This window comes from Salmo salar, chromosome 09 (genome assembly GCF_965601325.2).
Source record: "Salmo salar chromosome 09, fSalSal1, whole genome shotgun sequence".
Classification (NCBI taxonomy): Eukaryota; Metazoa; Chordata; class Actinopteri; order Salmoniformes; family Salmonidae; genus Salmo; species Salmo salar.
The window spans coordinates 12,142,831-12,159,195 of NC_138299.1; the positions used below are offsets into that span (position 1 = coordinate 12,142,831).

The 16,365-nt window shown below is 41.8% G+C and overlaps 2 protein-coding genes across 7 annotated transcripts in view; one reads left to right on the plus strand and one right to left on the minus strand.

The window, feature by feature from the left end:
- The first annotated feature begins 1,525 nt into the window (after window positions 1-1,525).
- On the plus strand, window positions 1,526-3,466 carry id2a (inhibitor of DNA binding 2a). The gene is made up of 3 exons (XM_014210193.3): window positions 1,526-1,997; window positions 2,263-2,323; window positions 2,876-3,466. The coding sequence occupies exons 1-2, from the start codon at window positions 1,647-1,649 to the stop codon at window positions 2,317-2,319; spliced, it is 408 nt and encodes a 135-aa protein (XP_014065668.1). The 5' UTR covers window positions 1,526-1,646; the 3' UTR covers window positions 2,320-2,323; window positions 2,876-3,466.
- Window positions 3,467-5,105: 1,639 nt separating this feature from the next.
- kidins220a (kinase D-interacting substrate 220a) overlaps window positions 5,106-16,365 on the minus strand; it is a 116,207-nt gene continuing 104,947 nt past the window's right edge. For all 6 annotated transcript variants that reach the window (XM_014210197.3, XM_082955626.1, XM_082955625.1 and 3 more), the window contains 3 exons: window positions 11,744-11,842; window positions 10,633-10,848; window positions 5,106-6,933 (listed from right to left, as the gene is read on the minus strand). In XM_014210197.3, the coding sequence (XP_014065672.3) occupies window positions 5,875-6,933; window positions 10,633-10,848; window positions 11,744-11,842 (1,374 nt within the window). In that variant the 3' untranslated portion in view covers window positions 5,106-5,874. The remainder of the gene's footprint in view (window positions 6,934-10,632; window positions 10,849-11,743; window positions 11,843-16,365) is intronic.

The following is a 16,365-nucleotide window of genomic DNA, read 5'->3' on the forward strand; positions in this document are numbered from 1 at the left end:
TCATAATCAATTGCGCAGTACTTGCTAGGACTGCATTTTGGTGTTGAAATGCATTTTCTTCAAGATTATATAGGCATATTGGTGGTTATACAGCACTTTTCTCCCGAATCTCATTTTGGGTCGTTTTTGCAATATATATTATATTCGTAATATTATATCCCAAAACATAATTTTAGCAGCTGTGCACAAGGATAAGAAACACATTCTGATTCATTATAGAAAATTAATAGACTTCAGTAAACTACGTATTTTAATCCACAAATCGAAACGACCACCCGCTGCAGTCCACAACAGCCCGGGTGCAATTAGTTTGTGCCGCATCACTCCGCGAGCTGAGCTTTGGAGCCCTGTGCCCGGCACCAGTTGAAGAATGCAGCCGCATGTAGCCTCATTAATACAGAACAATGCTACTGTAGCCTAACAGTTTTTTTGCAACCAAAGGATCTGTTGTTCAATCAGTGTTTTGCATTATTGCCATTCATGGAGGCCATGCTGACGAAATGTGTTCCTAGGTATTATTGAGGACCTTATGCACAGTGTCCATCCAGACGTCATCCAAGTGGCCATATACACACCGTGACAGTCACTCTCTGGCCAGTGATCACATATGTCTCACAGTAATGTGCACAATCATACACCCTCTTGTCTTATTTCAAATATTCCATATTATGCAGAATCCATCTTTCCTTACTGATCCAGTGTGTGAGCAAGCATGCCATATAGGCTCGGTCCGGGGTCTGGTTTAGCATACCGGTTTAATCACCCATTCAAAGTTCACATTTCTGTTATCACCATCTTATACATGCATGGCCCATGTATTCATTCAACATCTGATGTCATGCCCTGAGATTTGTAATTGACAGTTCCTGCAATCAGAATTTCTTCATCTTTAAAAATATAACATTCGCATAGGCTATCCATCACGTCAAATAAGAGATAATGATCAAATTAATCACAAGGCTGTGGTGTTATGTTGACAGTGAAGGAACGCGTGTGAGAGAGGAAGGAATGCGTGTGAGACAGCGAGCTCTTCTAATCTTCACTATAAACCACGATATTGTGACAATTAGAGCGTATCAGCTCCTTCACCTTAATAAATCTGGATGCATTTTTGCGCATTTTACACATGGATACAAATCATTATAAGATGTTGTATTTGAGTATTCTTACGGTAAATCCTTCAGAAGAGCTTTGTTAACATTCCACCCTTTATTTTACATTCAATTAAAGTCATCAGAAAAATGCACGCTGGAGCTTCACAAGCTCGTGATGCCAAATTACGAATCATCAGAAACAGGTAAGGGCTCAATTTTCCAAATTGCCCACCGGAGCTGAAGAGCTCTCACCGTACCACCTTCAACATGCGTTTTCACTGGCTGAGAACACGGAAGAAAAAGGAGGGACCAGACTGTGAGCCAGTCTTAACCAATGGTAGGACACGAGGAGGGGGGATTGACGTAACCTACTCATCCAATCAGCACAAACAAAACCCCTGCGTTGCAAACCCAGCCTGCTGGCTATATAAGCGACAATGACAGCTTGTAAATCCAGTCCGTTCTCTCACCGATCCGTCTGCGAAGGAACAGAAAGAATACTAAAACCAACCTCTCCACGAAAGCACCGAACGTCTCGCACGAAGGCTCAACATGAAAGCAATAAGCCCAGTAAGATCTTTCCGGAAAAACAGCGCGAATCTGTCTGAACATAGTCTGGGAATCTCTCGGAGCAAGACTCCGGTGGATGATCCATTAAGCCTGCTTTACAACATGAACGACTGCTACTCCAAGCTGAAGGAGCTCGTGCCCAGCATCCCTCAAAACAAAAACGTGAGCAAGATGGAAATCCTGCAGCATGTCATCGACTATATTCTGGACCTGCAGATCGCGCTTGACTCCAATGTCGCAATAACGAGCCTCCATCACCCGCGACCGGGGCAAGCGACATCCAGGACTCCCCTGACAACTCTCAATACAGATATCAGCATCTTGTCATTACAGGTAAGGATATTGTCTGAAATATCAGAAGAATATGAATATCAACAAAGACGCTACATTTGCTTGGGTCTATTTTACCTATTGGCCTGCGCATTTTGAGTGCGTTTACTATGCGCAATTGTGGTCTATTGTGAAATTACACCATTTGGTTTCCAAAAGGCATGTTATCCATGATCAACATTGCGAGGGTAGGCATTTTTCTTTGTAATCTCAATAATACCATGTATTTGACTGCGGCGGTGCTAATGAATCTATGTTTGTTTTTCAGTCTCCGGAGTTCCCATCAGAGCTCTTAACAGATGACAGCAGGAATCTTCATCGTTAAAGCGGTAAGTACGCTGTGTTCTATACCCTGTCTGTACTATTAAATCCGGGGTTTGCTTGTCTATTTGCCCACAGCCTGTTGTGGCAGAATACAACGAAATTGAAAGTCGGTGCATATTTCTGACAGTAGGCTAATCATTCTCTCATTGTTAATTGGTTCACAATTTGAACGGAATGTATTGCAAAGATGTTTGCTGTACAGTATAGGCAAATTCTTTGTTATTACGTTATAACGCAGCTACGCTCATCTGTAATATAAAATAAATGGTGGTCTGGATTACTACTAGATGTCTACATATAATTGGTGCAAAAAGAGGCTAGGCCCAGATGAACTGCAATTTCGGCTGATTCTCTCCCAGATAGTAGGCTGAAGTTGAATGAGAAAGTGCCTTATGCTGCGCTAGTGTGTGTGTGTGTACATCTGGAGCCCAGGGTTTGCTCAGTATTTGAGTGTTTGGTTAAATGTTAAAACTGCGGCTTCCTCCCTGGCGCCAGTCTGTCCTGATCTCTGCCCTGTTTGCAGTTTCTAAACACGCCTCTTTCTCAATCTTTTGCAGGTGTTCGGTTAAGACACAAAACACAGGACCTGGGAACCTGACTTTTTTTTTTTCTCAAATTTTTGTCCTCGGGTTCTGGATTTTCTTCAATTGAATCAAGAGACTTTGCTTATAAAGGACAATCTATGTGATGTGTTTTCAGTTCGAACACTCATATTATTTAATTTAAGACTTGTTTTGGTCCTTTCTTGAAATGGAAGGCGCGCTATACTCCCTACACGGGGAGAAAAACAAATAAGAGATCGTCACAAGGATTTCCTCTTATCGCCCATGAAGTCTTCGCTTTTTCTCCGGAATTGGAGAGTGAATAGAAGACAACTTGGTTAGTTACTGTATATAGTTTAGTCTGTCTTGTCAGAATTGTTACTCTTCTTCGCACATGGACTGGACGTTGTTATATATATATAAAAAAAAAAGAAATGAACGCGCGCGAAACCTTGTGCACTCTTGAGTTTTATCTTGTATAGTTGCAGGAATTGCACATTTCTGCAAAAGTGTAATGCTGTACTTAATTATGCTGAAACTTTTTATAAAAGTAATAATGTAAATTGTAACGTTTTTATAAAAAAATAAATAAACAAATCAAATGCATTATTTGAGCATGTCTCCCTGCTGTATGGAAACGTGTAGCCTATAGACAGAAGTTCTTGAGATTGGAGTTATAAAAGGTAAAGGATGACACAATGTTTTGGCTGAAAATGGTTCTGCAATGCTAGGTTGTCATGATCATCTACAATCCCAAAATGAGTTTCAATTCCCGTGCGTGAAAGTGCATTAACCAGCCCATGTGGTGGTAATGAAGTCAATGTAGTGAGAATGTCAATCTTTCATGACAGTTGTGTCAACTGAATGATTAAATGTAAAGAATGGTGAAAAATTGTTGAGTCATTTCTTAGGGGCTATACCATTCTCATTGACTAAGTTCGTAATTTACAGTGACATTGCTCAAATTCACCGAACGCTCTCTAGTTTGCCTTCCTCATAATTTGACAATGTTCAGGAATTGAGACCTAATTCTACCTCAACACGCACTGATTGGGTAAACACCCAGGGTGTAGGCATATAGGACACTGGGAATGAATGTGATTGTCTCATCTGTGCGCAATCACAGAACCTCCCTTATTGACAATATGATTCTGCAGTCATCTGCTACTCACAAAGCTGTTAACTTCTAAAAATAAACACTTAAACTAATTGTCATTTTTAAAATGGCCCGCCAGTGGTGATCAACATACTATTTTGTAGAAAAGATACACCGACCCATAGTGCTACATTTCAGGGTGTCTGTGTTATGACAATCAATATGAAAATAATTAGATTACGCATTTGTTCGTTTTGTCTGACCGTGCACTGACAACAGTAGGGCAAACTACCTGGACACTGCTCTATGCGTAAGCCTAAACTATTGCTTTTAAAGCAGCGCATTATTCCACTTTTACAGGTAGAATGACAAAGCACAGGTTCACCATTTCCCCACAAATTGGAAAGCTTAAGTTCCTTTACACAGAAGAGTATAGTCTCAATTGTGCCTATAAGTGTGCCCAACATCCGAAGGGAAGTGCTTAGAATCGGCTGAAATTGATTGGCTGCGGTATTATGCATATGTAGTCATAACTAATTTGGCTTTCTAAACTTTTCCCACAAGTGAAAGTTCATGCCCATGGTTCAGTGATGTTCAGTGATGCTGGCTAGGATGTCTTTGGCCTAATGTGGGTTTGTATGGAGAATCTGCCACCTACTGGTGAAAATAAAGTCTAGCTGACACCAGCTAATGCAATTATGTTTTAACCCTTTCTACATGGCAGGGTTTTCCAAAGTGGGTCCTGGGGCCCCCCCTGGGTGCAAGTTTAGTTTTTTGCCATAGCACTACAGTTGATTTAAAATGTGTATTGCTAGGGCAAAACCCACAACGTGCACCCAGGGGAGGCCCCAACTTTGGGGAACCCTGCTATGTGGGAGTATGGGAAATTAATGAGGTTTTTGAACAACAAACAAGTATCTTGAGCTCATAGGAAAAGTAGAGTTCAAGGGACGGGAAGCATGTTATGAACTGTTATACTTTATGCAGGAAGTCAAAAAAATGCATCTGACAGCCAATATGTTTATGGCTTCACAAAAACATGGCTTCACATTGCACTCTGAAAAAGGCTCAGACCCTGAGACATGTCAGTAGGGCATGGAACACACTTTTTCATACCACAGAAACAGTAGAGGTTTACCACACTGTTCATAGATTTTAAATCTTTAATTAAAGCACAAAACATCAGCAGATTGTTTGGCAAAAAGACATTTCAGTCACAAATATGGAAAAAAAGGTGTCACAATATGAATTCACAGCAATACTACACCAATTAACTCATGTTTGAACATGGCACATTTTCACTGGTAGCCTACTTGATAACTACAATTGAGGAAAATGTAGTTTAAGCACAAAGCCAATTCTGATTTTTCAGTAACCTATAATGAAGTACAGTATACAACATCGCACCAACATACACCACTACTGTACTGTCACCATCACCACACCAAAACACAACATTCATACGGACACATACACAATCACATCACAATTCACTACCATTTTCCAACAGCAAAAGTGAACATGACAGCACAACACCTAATTGAATTACAGGGAAATTTAAATTTAACTTATTCCATATTAGTCTGACGTCATCGTTAACTTTAAAATTATTTCATAAAATGTATCCTGAGTTCTTGATGTATTTTTGGTTTGTCTACAAGCCAGGACATTCATTTATCAACCCAAATTCTTTAATATTTTTATGATTGGCAAACAAGTTGATCTCCATTGCTTATTTAGATTAAATGCTGTAACATTTTTTCTCAAATTGTCTAAGAACCTTCAGTCATCTAAAAATTAAATTGCAGATTAATAGGCCTGTTTTTATTGGCATATATCATTGTAACAGATTTGTAAGGACCTTTATGTTTTAGAAGCACATCAAGCAACGTCTACGGGACCTCAAAGGCCTGGGCCCTCACAGGACACTCTCCCTCTCGTCCTCCAGAATAATGGCATCAGGGGCCCCTGTGCGTCCCTCGAGGGCCTCCCCAGTGCTCAGGGCCCTCTTGAGGATGATCCCACGCAGGTTCTGGTTGTGGACGGGCCCCGTGGTTGAGACAGTGCTGGAGCCTGGGGTGGAGCTCTCTGTGTCTTGGTTGTCTTGGCTGGTGTTGGTGGTGGCAGCGTTGTTGCTGCTGTTGTTGTTGAGTGTGGTGGTGCTGGAGGCATGGTTGAGGTTGCTCATGGACAAGCTGGCGGGGAACCAGGTTTCGTCGGGACTGGAGGCCATTAGGCTGCCCTCGGACGGGGCCTCGGAGCAGATGGACATGCGGGCGATGGTGGAATCCTGGAGTCCACTCAGACTGCTGGACAGCAGGCCCCTCTTCTTTACCAGACCTTCTAGCTCCAGCTCTATCAGGTTTTCTTTATTAACCTCTTCGGCTTCCTCTAGGGAGTGGTCCGAGGAGCTCTCACCAGACCTCACCCCAGAGTCAGACGAGTCCTTCTTGTCCTGGACAATGTCGGATGTCGTTTGGGCGCCCCCCTCCTTCCCTTCTTCCTGGAGCAGAAGGGTGTTGTCTGATTCCTCCGGCCCTGACTCCTCATCACTGGGGACTTTGTGGTATCGAGGCCCTGCTCCCTTCACCTTGGAGCCCCCTGCTTTGGAGGAGCTGGAACACAGCTTCTCGTCCTCTTCGCTGATGGGGTCCAGGGGGGCATCTATATCGACCGCATCCGTAGCTTTAGCCCCTCTCTTGGTGGGGAAAGAGGGCTTTCGTCCCTCCTGCTCGGCCCCGTCTTTGGCCTTTTCCTCTGGGTCTCGGGCCTCTCGGCTCTGGAGGAACTGGCCCGGGTGGGGCTGGACGGGCTTCTCTCCCCCGCTTCCGGCCACGTCCAGCTGGGTCATCTGGGTGATGTACTCGCGGTAGGCGTCCCGGTACTCTGCCTGCTGCTTGTCCGTCAGCTTGCAGATATCGTTGGACGACTCCTGGGAGTTGAGACTGGACATGCTGGGGGTGCGGTGGGTGGCCGCCTGGGGGAGGGGTGGGGAGAAGAGGGTAACGTGCGGTATAAAGGTTTTTGTTATGGTTGAGGGGGGAACGGGATGCATCATGGACGTTATTGGTTTGGGTAAAGGGGTGAGAAAGCACAATCTCATTAGGTTTGTGGTCATGGTGGTGCTGTTTGAATTTACAAATGCTTTATTTACAAGCAAACAACAGCACTGCAAGCCACCAATTAACTAGTAATGACAAGAAAAAACTGACAGCCATGCTAGAGAAGAAGTGTATGTTTGCGTATATGTTAGCATGTTGGCGGTTGAGAGCAGAGATGGCAAAAATAACAGCTTTTCTAACACCTTGCCTTGCCTTGCCTTTTGGTGGTGTGAGTCTGCATGTGTGTTTGTGATCCGCTTCGTCAACTTCCTCAACACGGGGAGGTTAAAACTGCCATGATCTCATCCTAATCCACATGCTAATTTAACTCTGATGAGTTCAATGACTGCTTGTGTAAGTGTATACAGTGCCTAGTGAAAGTCTACACACCCATTGCACAGTTCACATTTTGCTGCCTTAAATGTTTATCTAAAATGGGATTAAACTGGATATTTTCCCTACAGATCTGCACAACCTGCTCCACATTTTCAAAGTAAAATTAAATTATAGAACATTTTCCAAATTGATTTGATTGTGGATGTCTTCACACCCCAGAGTTAATACTTGGTGAAAGTACCTTTGGCAGCCATTACAGATGTGAATCATTTTTAATAAGATTCTACCAACATTTATGGAAATATATATATTAAATATATATATAAAAAGTATGTGGACACCCCTTCAAATTAGTGGATTTGGCTATTTCAGCCACACCCGTTGCTGACAGGTGTCTGATTTTGAGCACATAGCCATGCAATCTCCATAGACAAACATTGGCAGTAGAATGGCCTTACTGAAGAACTCCGTGACTTTCAACATGGCAGCATCATAAGATTCCACCTTTCCAACAAGTCAGTTTGTCAAATTTCTGCACTGCTAGAGCTGCCCCGGGTCAACTGTAAGTGCTGTTATTTTGAAGTGGAAACATTAGGATCAACAATGGCTCAGCTGCGAAGTGGTTGGCCACACAAGCTCACAGGACATGGCCGCCGAGTGCTGAAAATAAAGCATTTTGGTCATATAGTGTAATCTTTAAAAAAAGCTGCGGTAGCAAGGATTATCCACACATACTGAGCAGCTCATGTCATAAACAGAAGCGTTCTACATGGCAGACCAATCCGAACTCATCTCACGGCATATCCAGCACACCCATTATCTCAGTCAATCATGGCTAGCGGGAAGGTTCCTGTCTGAACCAACTAGGCTCATAATTTAACAATTGTATTCGTATTTACAGTTGGCATACACATTTGTTATTAAAGCACCTGAAAGTTCACATGTTCCAGAAGGCATTTCTGCCAAAAAACACATGTTGATAAACAATAACACATTGAAATGCCTCTCCTGTGAAGTAGTGACATACACCTAGCTACTTGAAACGGGTCACAAATAAAGATTTATTGATTGCATATGTCGTCACACCTCAAATCAATACTTGTTGGAAGCGCCTTTGGTAGTCATTACAACTGTTAATACCTTTTGAATAAGATTCTACCATCCTTACACAACTCTTAGTGCAACATAATCTATTGTTTTTGTCAAAATTGCTCAAGCACAGTACATTTGGTTGGGAATCATTGATGGACAGCAATATTCAAACCTTGTCTCTGATTTTCAAGCAGATTTAAGCCAGGACTGAGACTGGACCATTCAGGAACACCGAATACCTCTTGAAGTCATTCTGGTGTGTCTTAGGCATTCAAATGTGTGCAATCGCTGAAAAATAAAAAACTCTATCCCAGCTTTTTACCTTTGCTCCTTTACTATTTATTTTGATCCTGACAAACTCCCCAATCCCTAAAAGTGACAAGCATACACATAACATGATGCTGCCACCACAATACTTGAAAATAGAAAATGGATCAACAACATTACATTCACTCCACATTACCGGCCTGTTTGACAAAGTAAAAAGAAGGAAAGCTGTATTATAAGAATCTACTTCAAATCCTCCATTCTGTTTGCAACAATGCCGTTAAGTAATACTGCAAGACAACACAGCAAAGAAATTACGTTTTGGGCCTAAATTAAAAACTATAGGTTGGGGGTCAAATCCAATCCAACACATAGTGAAACCCTCTGTATTGTGATGGCAGCATTATGTTATGGGTATGCTTGTCACCGGCAGGGACTGGTGAGTATGTCAGGATCAAAAGAAATATGAAAAAGAGCAAAGACCAGGTAAAAAGTTACAGGAAAACCTGCCATAGTCTTCTAAAACCTAAGCATCGGATAGAGTTTTACTTACACACATTGTAATGCCAAAGACACACCAGAATGGCTTTCCAAGAAGTGTTGAGTGTTCCTAAGTGGTCCAGTCTTAGTCCTGACTTAAATTTGCTTGAAAATCAGAGAAAAGGTTTGAATATTTATTGCTCTACATCAATGGTTCCCAGTCAAAGTTACTGATACTGAGCAATTTTGACAAAGACAATGGATATACAGTATAACGTTAGCCATGGATATCTGCAAAAGTATTTATACTGCTCTCAACAATATTGCTTTTCAGAATTCAGCAGGCCATATCGACAAAGATCAGTGCAAAAAAGTTGTGACTTTTCTGCACAAGGTCAGTGTGAACTGGTGTGACTTGACAAAAAAAACGGGCCAATCAAGCTGTAGCTAGCTACAAATCAAATGGAAAAAGACACACTGCCGTGAAGCGTTAATCCATGTATACTGGACACTTTCAAAGTCAGATTAGGATATAGGCCAAAAACTAGATAAAGTGGATTTTTACCTGTAGTCTTTCCTTAATGTAGGCTACTACATTCACCGCTTTTAGTCTTGAAATCTTTGGTTGTTTACTACACTACTCACTCTATTTACCACATGGCCTGACATGTGAATCCTTAAAGAGATGAGTGGGTCTAAGGCTTAAGAGGGTGTGAATGATGCTGAATGGGTGTAGACAAAGAGCTCTCCAGTACGTGTACCAAAACATTTTCTCAAAAGTGGGGTACAAGTTCATCAACTTTCAAAGCAGAACTACTTTCCCATTGCTCCTCAACTGCAGTGTATGATATACCATTTGAAGCTCTGAGTCTCTACTTTCATCTAATGCAAAAAAACACAATTTCAAATTTTGTTACATAAGACCGAATTGAGGTAGTTGGTCACATTTTTTATTTGAAAAATGTTCTATCATTTTACTTTGACTTTGAAAATGTGGAGTAGGCTGTGCCGATCTGTAGTAAAAAAAAATAATAATAATTGTATTGTTTAAAAAAAATAATAATTTCAAGACAGTAAAATACGAAGACTGTGCAAGGGGTGTTTAGACTTTTACTAGCAACTGTACTTGCATATTTGACTGCTTACATGTCTGCTTTAAGGGTATTTGGATAGCTTGGTATGTTTGTGTATTTCTGTGGGTATGTGAATGTTTTTATCTGTTCTCATGAGTAGAAGACAGGACCTGAGTCTATGTAAGTACTGCAGGTGCATATGAATGTGTGTTGCAGTGTGTTTGTGTATGTGAGTGTACCGTATTTATCAATGAGTGTCTGTGTGTATGAGTGTACGTGTGTGCGTGCATATGTGTATACGAGTGGGTGGGTGTGTATTCAACTCACCACGGGCCAGTGCTGAGTGGGTCTCGGGGGCTCCTCCAGACCCAGGCCTGCGTTACTCAGCTCCTCGAAGCTGAGGTTGAAGCTGTAGCTGCCCACCTCATGGGGAGCTCCCTGGTGCCTGGCCGTCTCCACGTTGACTACGCTGCCGCCCTGTTCGCTGGCCGCATGAGACTCATCCTGCAGGGCCTGGCTCTCCCCGTGACGCTGCTCCATCACCTGGGAGAGGGGACTGTTAGAGGGAAAAGCATACAGCCAGCCACAAGGTATACATAGACTTAACATAGGAAATATCTACAGCTGCAAAGCCAATATACAGTATAACCACTAGCTATGAAACCAACATACAACTTCTAACTCTATAGAACAACACACAACCAATGGGAATAGATCTACCAGCTCTTTACCTAACGTGTAGGCTACCATCAGCTGCTGTAGGAGGCCAATACATCACCATCATCTTAATACTTTAGAAACACAAAGTCAGTACTAGTATTTTAGTTCAATAGATGGTGAGTACATCTGATGTCAACTTTATAGGGCCTATATGCATACAGTAAGTGGTCCCGGTCTCCACATCAGATGGCATGGGAAGTGCTCAGAGAGAAAAATGCAATTTCTTGTAAAACCATGCAGCTATTCAGAGTCAGACCCCTCGACTGCATGGAGACTGGCTGACTGCAGCTCCCACTGACAATAACCTTCCTTCATCTAAATCTCAGCCATCTTGGACCAGATGGCTCGCTGGCTGGCCACGTTCTGGCAACACAACATTCGTTTGTGGAAGGAGGCACAAACGGACATCTGATCAACGCAAGCTACATGTGTTCCTGATTCCAGCCCCCCAAGCGAGCGGAGCAGACTGCAGACTTTCTCGTAATACGGATTATAAAATCCTCCGATGTCTCCAGAGAGGGCTCAAGATGTATTACAAGATGCCCTGATTTTTTAGAAGACAATAATAACAACACACAAATCCAGTGAATAAAAAATAAAAAAATTATAATAATAACAATTATATTTTTTATTTTTTCAATCAGGAAATTGATATTAATGTACACATCAAATAAATAAAAGGAGGATGTAGAGTATTTAAAAGCGGAGGTGGTCTTACCATGCCTCTGAAGAGTTGCCAGTCGCCAAAGTTCATGTTCATCTCTTTCTTCAGCTCTTCCAGGTTGCATTGAGACAGCACCCGGCCATTCACATTGGCCTAACATGCAGAGAGAGGCAGAGACATGATCACAATTTATCAAATACATGCACATTGGGCCGGTTCGGACACAGATAAAACCTAATCCTGGACTAAAAAGCACTATCAATGGAGATTCTCCATCAAGCTTGCTTTTTATTCAAGGATTAATCTGTGTCCGGGAATCTGCCCCATACTGTATAAATTAGGGCGTAAGTGGGCATAAATTGAGTAAAGTAGGCCCATATGTACAGTTCCAGTCAAAAGTTTGGACACACCCAATCATTTAAGGGTTTTTCTTTATTTTTACTATTTTAGAATAATAGTGAAGACATCAAACATATGAAATAACACATATGGAATCATGAAGTAACCAAAACAGTGTTAAACAAATCAAAATAGATTTTATATTTCAGATCTTTCAAAGTTGCCACCCTTTGTCTTCATGACAGCTTTGCACACTCTTGGCATTCTCTCAACCAGCTTCATCTGGAATGCTTTTCCTACAGTCTTGAAGGAGTTCCCACATATGCTGAGCACTTGTTGGCTGGTTTTCCTTCACCCTGCAGTCCAACTCATTCCAAACCATCTCAATTGGGTTGAGGTTAGGTCATTGTGGAGGCCAGGTCATCTGATGCAGCACTCCATCACTCTCCATTTTGGTCAAATAGCCCTTACACAGCCTGGAGGTGTGTTTTGGGTTATTGTCCTGTTGAAAAACAAATGATAGTCCCACTAAACGCAAACCAGATGGGATGGTGTATCGCTGCAGAATGCTGTGACCATGTTGGTTAAGTGTGCCTTGAATTCTAAAGATATCCCGACAGTGTCACCAGCAAAGCACCCCCACACCATCACACCACCTCCTCCATGCTTCACGGTTGGAACCACACAGACGGAGATCATCCGTTCACCTATTCTGCGTCTCACAAAGACACGGCGGTTGGAACCAAAAACCTCAAATTTGGACTCATTACACCAAAGGACAGATTTCCACCGGTCTAACATCCATTGAGCATGTTTCTTTGCCCAAGCAAGTCTCTTCTTATTATTGTTGTCCTTTAGTAGTGGTTTCTTTGCAGCAATTCAACCATGAAGCCTGATTCATGCAGTCTCCTCTGAACAGTTGATGTTGAGATGTGTCTGTTACTTGAACTCTGTGAAGCATTTATTTGGGCTGCAATTTCTGAGGCTGGTAACGCTAATGAACTTATCCTCTGCAGCGGAGGTAACTTTGGGTCTTCCTTTCCTGTGGTGGTCCTCATGAGAGCCAGTTTCATCATAGATCTTGATTGTTTTTGCGACTGCACTTGAAGAAACTTTCAAAGTTCTTGAAATTTTCCGCATTGACTGACCTTCATGTCTTAAAGTAATGATGGACCATTATTTCTCTTTGATAATTGTAGCTTTTCTTACCATAATATGGACTTGGTCTTTTACCAAATAGGGCTATCTTCTGTATACCAACCCTACCTTGTCACAACACAACTGATTGGCTCAAACGCATTAAGAAGGAAAGAAATTCCACAAATTAACTTTTAACAATGCACACCTGTTAATTGAAATGCATTCCAGGTAACTACCTCATGAAGCTGGTTGAGAGAATGCCAAAAGTGTACAAAGCTGTCATCAAGGCAAAGGGTGGCTACTACCTTCCGATGGTATACAGTAGTCCTGGGCCACATTTCCAAACATGAGCTTGTATGAACTCTACATTGCTATACTTTCCACAGGAAACAAATGTGTCCCCGGTTCTGCACCTCACAAAACAATAAATCATTTTACAAAGACAACGTCTCACTTGAAGTGTTGTTAGGTGGGCCACTAGGGTCTAGAGCAGTGGTTCCCAAACTTTTTATAGTCCCGTACCTCTTCAAACATTCAACCTCCAGCTGCGTACCCCCTCTAGCACCAGGGTCAGCGCACTCTCAAATGTTGTTTTTAACCATCATTGTAAGCCTACACACACACACACACACACACACCTCTTTTTCAGTTTTCGCCTAAAATGACATACCCAAATCTAACTGCCTGTAGCTCAGGCCCTGAAGCAAGGATATGCATATTCTTGGTATCATTTGAAAGGAAACACTTAAGTTTATTGAAATGTGAAAGGGATGTAGGAGAATATAACACAATATATCTGGTAAAAGATAATACAAAGTAAAAAACCAACCGTTCTTTTGTATTTTCTTTGTACCATCATCTTTGAAATGCAAGAAAAAGGCCATAATGTATTATTCCAGCCCAGGTGCAGTTTAGATATTGGCCACTAGATGGCAGCAGTGTGCGCGCAAAGTTTTTATCTGATCCAATGAACCATTACATTTCGGGTAAAAAATTTGTATCAAGACTGCCCAAAGGCCGCCTAATTTGTTTAGTAATAACTTTTCATGTTCAAAACTGTGGACTCTCCTCAAACAATAGCATGGTATTATTTCACTGTAATAGCTACTGTAAATTGGACTGTGCAGTTAGATTAACAAGAATTTAAGCTTTCTGCCAATGTCAGATATGTATATGTCCTGGGAAATATTCTTGTTACTTACAACGTCATGCTAATCGCATTAGCCTATGTTAGCTGAACTGTCCCATAAGAATAAGTGTGAGTTTTTGTCACAACATGGCTCGTGGGAAGTGACAACGAGCTCTTATAGGACCAGGGCACAAATAATAATAATAATCAATCATTTTGCTCTTTATTTAGCCATCTTACAGAAGAAAAAAAAAATATCCTCAAAAATGGTGAATAACTCACCACAGGTTAATGAGAAGGGTGTGCTTGAAAGGATGCACATATATCTGCAATGTTGGGTTGTATTGGAGAGAGTCTCAGTCTTAAATAGTTTTCCACACAATCCACTCTCACATAGGAACGTGGTTGAAAAGGGCATCAATGTCTTAACAGCGCGATTTGCCAAGGCAAGAAACTCTGAGCGCAGCCCTATCCAGAAATCTGGCAGTGGCTTCTGATTAAATTCAATTTTCACAGAACCGCTTGTTGCAATTTCGATGAGGCTCTCTTGTTCAGATATCGGTAAGTGGACTGGGGGCAGGGCATGAAAGGGATAATGAATCCAGTTGTTTGTGTCGTCCGTTTAGGGAAAGTACCTGCATAATTGCACACCCAGCTCACTCAGATGCTTTGCTATATCACATTTGACATTGTCCGTAAGCTTGAGTTCATTTGCACACAAAACAAATAATACAATGATGGAAAGACCTGTGTGTTGTCCTTGTTAATGCAGACAGAAAAGAGCTCCAACTTCTTAATCATAGCCTCAATTTTGTCCTGCACATTGAATATAGTTTCGGAGAATCCCTGTGATTCAGATCATTCAGGCGAGAAAAAACATCACCCAGATAGGCCAGTCGTGTGAGAAACTCATCATCATGGAAGCGGTCAGACAAGTAAAAATTATGGTCAGTAAAGAAAACTTTAAGCTCGTCTCTCAATTTAAAAAAAGGTTGCCCCTTGATAACCAGAGCACTTCTGTATGTTGTAAAAGTGTTACATGGTCGCTGCCCATATCATTGCATAATTCCGAAAATACATGAGAGTTCAGGGGCCTTGCTTTAACAAAGCTAACCATTTTCACTGTAGTGTCCAAATTCCCTTGGCAGCAAGAGCCTCTCGGTGGATGCTGCAGTGTGCCCAAACGGCGTCGGGAGCAACTGCTTACACATGCGTTACCACTCCACTACGTCTCCCTGTCATGGCTTTGCGCCATCAGTACAGATACCAACACATCTTGACCACCAAAGTCCATTTGATGTCACAAAGCTGTCCAGTACTTTAAAAATATCCTTTCATGTTGTCCTGGTTTCCAGAAGAGGATGTCTTCCTTAATTGACCCCCCATAAACGTAACGGACATATACCAGGAGCTGTGCCAGGCCCGCCACGTCTGTTGACTCATCCAGCTGTAACGCATAGAATTCACTGGCTTTTATGCAAAGCAGTAATTGTTTCAAAACATCTCCTCCCATGTCACTGATGCATCGTAAAACAGTGTTGTTTGATGAAGGCATTGTCTGTATAGTTTTTTGGGCAGCAGGAGGAATTAAGTCCTTCACAATAGTATGGGGCTTGCCTGTCCTAGCCACTTGGTAGCTCACCATATAAGATGCTTCTAGCCCCTTCTTAGTGGTATCTGTTGCTTTTATACATGTCTTACTACTCGAAAGTCGTCTTTATTCTCGCTCCAAAAACTCCCATGGCTTATTTTTCAAATTGTCAGGTTTCGTTTCTAAATGTCTGCGCAAGAGTGAAGGTTTCCCGCGAGAGAGTAACGATTAATGTGATTGGATGTTAATTATTTGACTAGGCTACCTGATTTATTCACAACTGCGACCTGGCCAAGATAAAGCAAAGCAGCGCGACACAAACAACACAGAGTTACACATGGAATAAACAAACATACAGTCAACAACACAATAGAAAAATGTATATATACAGTGTGTGCAAATGAGGTAAGATAAGGGAGGTAAGGCAATAAATAGGCCATAGTGGTGAAATAATTAGAATTTAGCAATTAAACATTT